The sequence below is a fragment of the Sander lucioperca genome, chromosome 18 (assembly GCF_008315115.2).
Source record: "Sander lucioperca isolate FBNREF2018 chromosome 18, SLUC_FBN_1.2, whole genome shotgun sequence".
NCBI classification, from domain to species: Eukaryota; Metazoa; Chordata; class Actinopteri; order Perciformes; family Percidae; genus Sander; species Sander lucioperca.
The window spans coordinates 9040357-9050189 of NC_050190.1; the positions used below are offsets into that span (position 1 = coordinate 9040357).

The following is a 9833-nucleotide window of genomic DNA, read 5'->3' on the forward strand; positions in this document are numbered from 1 at the left end:
TGTGTATGTATGTGTGTCTATGTGTGTCTGTGTGTCTATGTGTGCGTGTCTTTGTATGCGTGCCTCTGTCTGTCTGTCTGTGTGTGTATGTATGTATGTATGTATGTATGTATGTATGTATGTGTGTGTGCCTCTGTCTGTCTGTCTGTCTGTCTGTCAAATCCCTGTGTGTGTGTGTGTGTGTGTGTGTGTGTGTGTGTGTGTGTGTGTGTGTGTGTGTGTGTGTGTGTGTGTGTGTGTGTGTGTGTGTGTGTGTGTGTGTGTGTAGATCAGCTCTCTACCTCGTGACAACGTGCCAGCCTCTGGGCAGAAAACAGCCGAGATTTAAGAAAGAAAAAAATAATGAGGTCATGGGTCAGTTACATGCAGCCTGAATGAATAAAAAGGGTTCCCTTTTTTCTGTTTGGTTACAACAATTACTGACTAAAAGGCTCACGAATAAAGTTTGAAGAAAAATGAAACTGTCCGCAATGTTTGAAACTATCAATTATTTCCCTGCTGGATTAATGTGTGGATTATTTCCTGGATGAATGGATTAGCTGTTTGGTCTCTAAAAATGTCAAAGATATTCAGTTTATGTCCCAGAGGAGTGAAGAAACTGGAAAATATTCACATTTAACAAGCCAACATCACACAAGTGTGACTTTTTCTTTCATAAAAAATGAACTATTTGCACCTGAGCGCGTTTTCTTTTGAAATAACATTCAGTAAAGACAACTAATCAGCTCAGCTGTCTCCCTGCCCTGCATCAGTCCTCTTGTCAAAATCACATCTGACTCTTCAATGACAAAAACAGCCGGAAATATCACAGCTGCAGAATAAAGAGTCAAACCGACAGAACAATGGCAGCTCAGTTACACCAAACTGACGATCCAAAGAAATACACAGAGAGGAAATATCTCATGCATCTCATCCCAAACATCTGACAGAGAGCCTGTCATGTTTAATAGTCCTACAGTGCCCATAAGCCTCAGCTGGTGCTCATGCTGTCACAATGCTCTGAAAACTAAAGTTACAGCTACAGCTCATACATGTCAGTTTGTCTGTAAGCAGCTGGACGAAACCACCCATAAACGGTGTTACTGGCTTTCACAACAAACTCAATGTGTCTCTCAGTTTACCAAGGTCAAATAATGTGAAACACCTTGAAGGGAAACTCATACCAAACTCCAATAAAAACATATCCTAATTAAGATTATATTGCAGTTTGTCAAATATTTATATATGGTAGAGAAAGACTGGACACATTTTGTACTTACGAATGTTACATTATCCACTTCGGCACAAACCTGATCCCCCAAACATTTAGTCTTTTAATGATATTTCACGTTTTTCATGTTGCTTTCACTACCGCCTCCTATCAGAATGCACAGAGCAGGCGCGTATCAAGAACTGAGAACCACATCACAAAACTGGTACTTTTCCTAAAATACAGATGGGCTTTGGTGAATTCTATGGTCGCCGAATTCATCACAAAATACGAGACATTTGTTTGACATCTTAGATTATGCGCTTACTCTTCTGTATTCTTACCTATAACGAAATATGCCTTAAATAGGCAGATTGTCATACGATGACTGGCATTAAGTTCCACCATAGAACGTGTAAGTGGGTTTAAACTGAGTTGACAACTAATAAAGGTGGTTTTGCCACACATGCAATGTAACTCTCTAACTATCTGCCCCCTCCAGCAAGCTTTATGACTAATAATACTGATTATACAAGCAGGTAAAATGGGTTCACGCGGGCCTCCGGCCGGGGCGACCCCGGCGCTGTTTAGTACCTGATGAAGGTGGTTTTCCCAGTGGAGTACTGGCCGACCAGCAGCACCATGGGCTTGCTCTGGAAGTCGGCCGCCTCCAGGGCCGGGGAGTGGAAGTCATGGAAGAGGTATGTCTCCTCCAGCGGCAGCAGCTTCTTGAGGTAGAGGCTCTGGAGTCCCTCCGTCACCGTTTGGTACATCTCTCCTTCCTTGTTGCGTCCACCTTGCTCCTGTTTCACCCAGCTGAACATGCTGCCGATGACACTTTTCCACCACTGAAGCCGACGCGCTCGAGTCCAACTTCCCTGTTTCGATATTTCCAAATGTTCCGGCTGTTTTCGTCTCCTTCTCGCGCAGTTCGTCCTTCACACTGAGCGTGTGTATGTGTGTGTATGTATGTATGTGTGTGTATGTGTGTGTGTGTTTGACCCTTGGGAGTCTCCGCTTCTCTGAACACACAGCCTCCTCTGTGTGTGTGAGTGTATTTGTGTGATGATGTGACCGCTGCTGGTGCTCCTACCTGGGGGCACCGCCCTTTCCCTTTTCCCTGTGACGCAGCCTGGAGCGCACGCACGCGCGCGCACGCACACACACACACACACACACACACACACACACACACACACGCATTTGTTTTATAATAGAAACAGATACAGCTGCAGAACATTTGAGGACTGGAGCCTCTCTGTTTCGTAAACATGCAACAGTTTTATAATTTTGGTAAATTCTGAATAAATATCTGAATGAACATAGCTCATAGTTTTATCGTATTGTCCATTAATAAAGCCAGTAGTTATCATTTTTACAAACAAACTATAAAACGTTTTAGAAAGTGTTCTTAAAATATTTTGTCTTGATTTTATTTTAATGGCAGAAAAAAAATCTCTGTTTCTTTTTAAAGCGATTTACTTTCTTAAATAAATAGCCTTAAGAGTGTGTGGCTGCAGGTGATTCAGAGCACGTGACATTATGTCTCTGTGTCCTGTAGCGCCCCCTGCTGGATGACGTCTGGCAGTACACCATACATACACACACACACACACACACACACACACACACACACACACACACACACACACACACACACACACACACACACACACAGACACAGACACAGACACACACACACACACACACACACACACAGACACAGACACACACACACATACATACACACACACACACACACATACACACACACAGAGACACAGACACACACACACACGCACGCACACACAGACACACACACGCACGCACGCGCACACACACACACACACACAGACACAGACACAGAGACACACACACACACACAGACAAAGACACACACACACACACACACACACACACACACACACACAGACAAAGACACACACACAGACACACAGACACACACACACAGACACACAGAGACACAGACACACACACACACACACACAGAGACACACACACACACACAGACAAAGACACACACACACACACACAGACAAAGACACACACACACAGACACACACAGAGACACACACAAACACACACACACACACAGACACACACAGACACACACACACACAGACACACACACACACACACACAGAAACAGACACACACACACACACACACACACACACAGACACACACAAACACACACACACACACAGACAAAGACACACACACACACACAGAGACACACACACACACACAGACACACAGACACAGACACACACACACAGACACACACACACACACACACACACTGACTTTATTGGGAAGTGCTTCACATAATTTGTAGGTTAAACATGTCAAAACCCTGAAGAGAAACTCATGCCAAACTCCACTAAAAAATTAGTGTATTTAAGAAACCCTTGCTCTCGTGCATCGCTGATAATCAAATTATAATTACGAGTTTACTGACCTTCTTAGTGAATTTTATTTTAGCCAAATTTACTAATTGACTATTAGTTTGTTTTACATCTTATATTAAGCTCTGACACTTGGGTACTTTTGTTGCTGAGAATGAGATATTTAAAGAGGGATATTTTCTTATGAAGTCTGGCATTAAGTCTCTTTTATTCAGCTGAATTTAAGGTAATATACGTCTTATATAAAGCTCTACAAACACTGCCTCCTCTCTGTCTGTGTGTGTGTGTGTGTGTGTGTGTGTGTGTGTGTGTGTAATTGTCTTTTTTTTTCAGCTGAATATCTAAAACATTCTTATTTTACCCATTACATTATATCACTTCTATTACAATATAAAATACTATATTGCTGCTACAGAGGCAGATGTTTAAAAAACCTTTATATTCAATCTTCATTCATGTAAACTGTGTGGATGAATGAATGAATCCAGCAAAACACTTTACATACAACATGAGAGCAAACAGGAAGTAACTCTCTTTATCTTTGATGATATTTTTAACTCCCCAATGTTACATATCCAATGTGTGAAAAGACCTATAGTTAATGTGTAAGTATATATTTTATTTCTTGATATTCTGATTGTCTTGTTGACATGTTATATTTGTTGTATGATTTGATGCAACGTTGCAGATGTCTGTGACGTCTCTCCAGTAAACTATAAACTAAACTCTTCTAGTTAAAAGAAAGCTGAGGCACATTAACGTTTCAACACACATAATAAATTGTTAGTTAGGCCTATAGCATGACCATTGCTCCATATCAACCAGACAACATCCTGGTATTTCACAATGAGAGTGTACATGAGAGGGAGGAAACAGACCACAGAGCTGCAGTAAGAGGAGGAGCAACACTGGAAAGAGGAGAGATACAACGTCACACTCCAGAAATGAAAGTGAAGTTTGTCAGAGTGTCAGCCACGCTGCAGTAGAGACAAGACTCTGTTTCTCTCTGAAAGAAAACTCAAACTGACTTCATCAGGTCTTTCTCAACAACACAGCAGAGTCTCTGCCAAACACTGGTGAGTACAGCTGATCAGATTTACACTTTCAACAACCAGGATTAACACTAAACTTCAGCTTGACTCAGAAAGGAAGTTCCACTCTTTTAATTACTTGTGAAATGTGTAACTATATAACTATGGCTGTTTGTCTGCAGGCCCACTATACAGTAGTCCACTTTAACAGCTTTATACAGTCTCTCTGTGTCAGTTCTCAGGACTTTAGGAACTGGTTACTGATAGCCTCCTACACACTACTTTCTCTATTTCCTCTGGCTGTTTCACAATAAAAGATCTCCACCAGAGAACCAGTGGAAGGCTTTTAATGTGAAGCAGCTGGAGGAAATACAGTCCAGTGAGCAGAGCTTTGTTAGCAGTGCTGTTCTTTAATAAAAACTGGTCTACATAACAGGATGTGGACATATTCTGTGCTGTTTCATCAGAGTAGCGCTTCAGCTTGACGCCCCACTTTAATGGGCTGGTTTGTGCACAGCTCGGTGCAAGTTGAAACACTTCTGTCAGGGCTGGCCGAGTGCTGAGGCAGGAAAAGGATTCTGGACCCAAAGTGCACGACACGATAGGGCAGATGCAGGTGTAGAATTCATTATAACAGAAAATAATCCAGGATTACATGAGTCTTTAAGAATCCAAACAAGGTAGAAATTCCAAAAGTAGTAATTGGACTCCACTATGGCATCAAAAGGTCCAAACCAAAGGGATACGTACGGTAGAAAACAGGAAAAAGCAGTACTCGACAACGATGATGACATGATAAGGACTGAACAGAACAGAGGACATTAAACACAGGGGCAAACGAGCAGGGAGGGGGCCAACAGGTGAAACGTATTAGGGACAAATCAGACTCAAACAGGAAACAAAGCTAAACCAAGACACATGAAACCAAAGACTACAAAATAATACAGGAAGTAAACCAAGCCAAATATACACGATGAGTTCAGGAACAACAGAACAAATAGGGAAACAGGAATCAATCAAAACACAGAGCAAGAGTTAACAAAATAAAACAGAAACCCACAACCCTAACAACTTCACCATAATATGATTTACTTAAATACCTTTTTACACAAACCATGAGGTGCTCAATGGTCCCTGTCACTAAAAGATATTGTTTTTGTAGAGATTATTTTTGTTTTGCATTTCTGAGGAACTTGGGATGCTTAAAAACTTCTGAAAATTGCAATACATGCAAAGTTCTGCAGGGATTGAGGTCGGGCTTGGCCAGCGGGATCCATACCGCTGCTAAACACACACCAGGGTTGGGATGAAGCAATGTCCATATTTCACCATAACACAGGACGCTGTTGTAAATTGACTGTCCAATCTGCCCTAAATTTCTGAAGACTACTATCTACATGCCTATATTAAGTCATAGTCATAGTGCCACCTACTGACAACAGGAAGTTAGTTGTATGTGACATAGATCATCCGATTAACATGAAATTTACATGGTGTTGACGTTTCATCAGTGTATGTTCTCTATTGCCACATTGTGGCTATAGGAAGTGGTACAAAATGTACAATACGTCTTTTTCAGTGCCACACACTCATGCAAAATAATGTCTAACTCAAGCGCACAGTGTCTGATTATCACGGAAATGCACAGCCACGTTGACCAGCGCTCCATCAGTATCCCCGACGTGAATGTACGAGGGGACATTCACCACTGCTTGCTGCTTTAATTAAAACTGTAATTTCAATAAAATGTTTTCTTTTCTTTCACACTATGTGTAGATATGGCTTCTGCAAACTATCTGTCATCTGAAGATCAGTTTCTGTGCTCCATCTGTCTGGATGTGTTCACTGATCCTGTCGCCATATCATGTGGACACAGCTTCTGCAAAAACTGTATCACTGAACACTGGAATACTAATGACCAGTACCTCTGTCCAATGTGTAAAAAGGTTTTCAACACAAAACCTGAGCTGCACGTCAACACTTTCATCTCTGAGATGGTCGCTCAGTTCAGACAGTCAGCTCAACAGAAAGCCAGCAGCAGCAGCTCAGAGCAACAAGTGTCCAAACCAGGAGAAGTTCCCTGTGACATCTGCACTGGAACCAAACTGAAGGCCCTGAAGTCCTGCCTGGTGTGTCTGTTCTCCTACTGTGAGACTCATCTGGAGCCTCATCTGACAGCTTCACGTCTGAAAAGACATCAGCTGATCGACCCTGTGGAGAACCTGGAAGACAGGATGTGTACGGAGCATGATAAACCTCTGGAGCTGTTCTGTAAGACCGACCAGACATGTGTCTGCATGCTCTGCTCTATTTTAGATCACAAGATGCATGATGTTGTTCCTCTGAAAGAAGGATATGAAGGAAAGAAGGCTGAGCTGGGGAAGACAGGGGCTGAAATTCAGCAGATGATCCAGAAGAGACGACTGAAGATTCAGGAGATCAAACACTCAGTCGACCTCAGTGAGGAAGATGCAGACAGAGAGATAGCAGAAGGTGTTCAGGTCTTCACTTCTCTGAAGGAGTCTGTTGAGAGAGGCCTGAATGAGCTCATCAACACGATCAAAGAGAAGCAGAAAACAACAGAAAAACAGGCCGAAGCTTTCATCAAAGAGCTGGAACAGGAAATCTCTGAGCTGATGAAGAGGAGCACTGAGGTGGAGCAGGTGTTACGCTCTGAAGACCACCTCCATCTTCTCCAGAGTGTCCAGTCCCTAAACCTCCAACAACCTCCACCCACCAAGGACTGGACGCAGGTCAGCGTCCGTCCATCATCATATGAGGGGACTGTGGTGAAAGCTGTGGTTCAGCTGGAGGAGACACTCAGTAAAGAGATGAAGATGTGGCTCGCTGAGTCTGAGCTGAAGAGGGTCCAGCAGTATGCAGTGGATGTGACTCTTGATCCTGATACAGCACATCCTAAACTCATCCTGTCTGATGATGGGAAACAAGTGAATCTTGGTGATGTGAGTAAGAATCTCCAAGACAACCAAAAGAGATTTTCTGAGTGTGCTAGTGTTTTAGGAAAACAGAGTTTCTCTTCAAGCAGATTTTATTTTGAGGTTCAAGTTAAAGGAAAGACTGAATGGACTTTAGGAGTGGCCAGAGAGTCGATCAACAGGAAGGTAGAAATCACACTGAACCCCCCATCTCACTCCTCTCTCTCAATCCACTCTCTCCCTTCCCACTATTCCTTCAACTCTCGCACTCCCCGTGTCTTATACCCCTCTCCCTCCCCTCAGTATGGTTACTCAAACAACAGGAAGAAAGCAGTCCCACTGAGCCCTCAGAATGGTTACTGGACTATAGTGTTGAGAAATGGATATGAGTATAAAGCTGGTGCTGACCCTCCAGTCCTTCTCTCTCTGAAGTCTCCTCCTCAGAAGGTGGGGGTGTTTGGGGATTATGAGGAGGGTCTGGTCTCCTTTTATGATGTAGATGCTGCAGCTCTTATCTACTCCTTTACTGGCTGCTCCTTCACTGAGAAACTCTTCTCATTCTTCAATCCCAGTGACAATGACGATTCTGTCCCTCTGATCATCTCTCCTGTTAGCAGGGCCTGCTCTAGCCCTTTGGTTGCCCTAGACGAGTTTGAGTTTTGCGATTGAGTTTTTTGAACGACAAAGGTCAGTTTAAAAGATTTTTGTCAGATCGAATTTATTTATTACTCAAGTGGAGCGCTGCTGCTGCAGGTCACGTCACGTGTAGAGATGTCAGGTGGAGAGATGAGGAAGACTGTAGAGATGTCAGGTGGTAGAGATGAGGAAGACTGTAGAGATGTCAGGTGGAGAGATGAGGAAGACTGTAGAGATGTCAGGTGGGAGAGATGAGGAAGACTGTAGAGATGTCAGGTGGAGAGATGAGGAAGACTGTAGAGATGTCAGGTGGAGAGATGAGGAAGACTGTAGAGATGTCAGGTGGGAGAGATGAGGAAGACTGTAGAGATGTCAGGTGGGAGAGATGAGGAAGACTGTAGAGATGTCAGGTGGAGAGATGAGGAAGACTGTAGAGATGTCAGGTGGAGAGATGGGGAAGACTGTAGAGATGTCAGGTGGGAGAGATGAGGAAGACTGTAGAGATGTCAGGTGGAGAGATGAGGAAGACTGTAGAGATGTCAGGTGGAGAGATGAGGAAGGCTGCCCAGAGTTGGAGGATGCTCCAGCGTTGTATATAGTCTGGTGTGTGGGAACATTTTGGATTTCATGTTACCTATGATGACAGCAGAAATCAAACAACAGATAGAACTGCCACTGTGTGCATGTATTGTGCAACATGCATTCAATATGCTAATTTTAAGTATATTTCTGGAGTGTTAAAGATTAAAAGAAGAAATAACAAGAACCGTACAGAACCTAAAACCGTGATACGAACCGAACCGTGGATTTTGTGAACCGTACCACCCCTAGTAGCAATGTATGTTCATTTTAGTTTCTAGCTTGCATGTAAGTTAGATGGCACCAATATGTGGTCTAATCATAACTGGTCTGGCAACCCAAAGGCCAGGGTTCTGTTTCCAGATTTGTGTGCATGGTGACTTATGATGGGGGGGTCTGGGGGTCCTCCCCCTGAAAAATTTGAGCATTTAACACTTAATTTCCTGCATTCTGGTGAATTTTTATGCACCTATTTCTACCTTTTTCTGAATCAATTTATGCTGGGAATATCTTTATGTAAAGGGAAACATAGATTACAATCCAAATATAAAAACATAATGGAATATTTAGCAGTAAGGCTCTCAGGCATTCATCTATTTATTCTCCTTTGGATCGACTTTTCTAATTATATCTGAGTCAGCACACATCGTTTACTCCTCCCTCCTCTTTTGCTTCTTTTGTTGGGGAAGTAACCTCCTTAAATGTGCACATGACAATTATTCACCTCAATGATACATGAATTCATTTTAATGAATTAATAAACCCGTGGACTGTAATATTTCAGATGTGTTTGAGCAAGATTTCTGCTCATGTTCAAAACTTTGTGCACATTTAAATTATATCTCATCTGTGTTGTCTGAGATTTGGAGGAGTCGTGATATTTTGAGAAAAATAAAGCGATAATAAGCTATTACAAGAATAAAGTCACTATATTTCAGAAAATAATCTACCTGCACCGTAGTCTGCTGTGCATTACGTGATATCTCTGCTGAGACGGTAGATCTCAGACCGTCTGACAGACTCAGAGCCACGT

General features: G+C 42.7%; 2 protein-coding genes across 3 annotated transcripts in view; one reads left to right on the forward strand and one right to left on the reverse strand.

Annotated features, from left to right (window-relative positions):
- The window catches only part of ehd4 (EH-domain containing 4), a 47533-nt gene extending 45250 nt beyond the window's left edge, over positions 1-2283 (reverse strand). For both annotated transcript variants that reach the window (XM_035994452.1, XM_031310664.2), the window contains exon 1: positions 1784-2283. In XM_035994452.1, the coding sequence (XP_035850345.1) occupies positions 1784-2013 (230 nt within the window). In that variant the 5' untranslated portion in view covers positions 2014-2283. The remainder of the gene's footprint in view (positions 1-1783) is intronic.
- Positions 2284-4485: 2202 nt separating this feature from the next.
- LOC116058063 (E3 ubiquitin-protein ligase TRIM21-like) lies at positions 4486-8269 on the forward strand. Its single transcript, XM_031310666.2, has 3 exons — positions 4486-4694; positions 6426-6760; positions 7019-8269. The coding sequence occupies exons 2-3, from the start codon at positions 6428-6430 to the stop codon at positions 8252-8254; spliced, it is 1569 nt and encodes a 522-aa protein (XP_031166526.1). The 5' UTR covers positions 4486-4694; positions 6426-6427; the 3' UTR covers positions 8255-8269.
- The last annotated feature ends 1564 nt before the right edge of the window (positions 8270-9833 follow it).

Excerpts from the sequence above, each read along its gene's own strand:
- LOC116058063 (XM_031310666.2), top strand. The coding sequence starts at position 6,428 with ATGGCTTCTGCAAACTATCTGTCATCTGAAGATCAGTTTCTGTGCTCC. Across the intron at positions 6,761-7,018 it reads GCACTGGAACCAAACTGAAG|GCTGAGCTGGGGAAGACAGG; the intron begins GCCCTGAAGTCC and ends GAAGGAAAGAAG.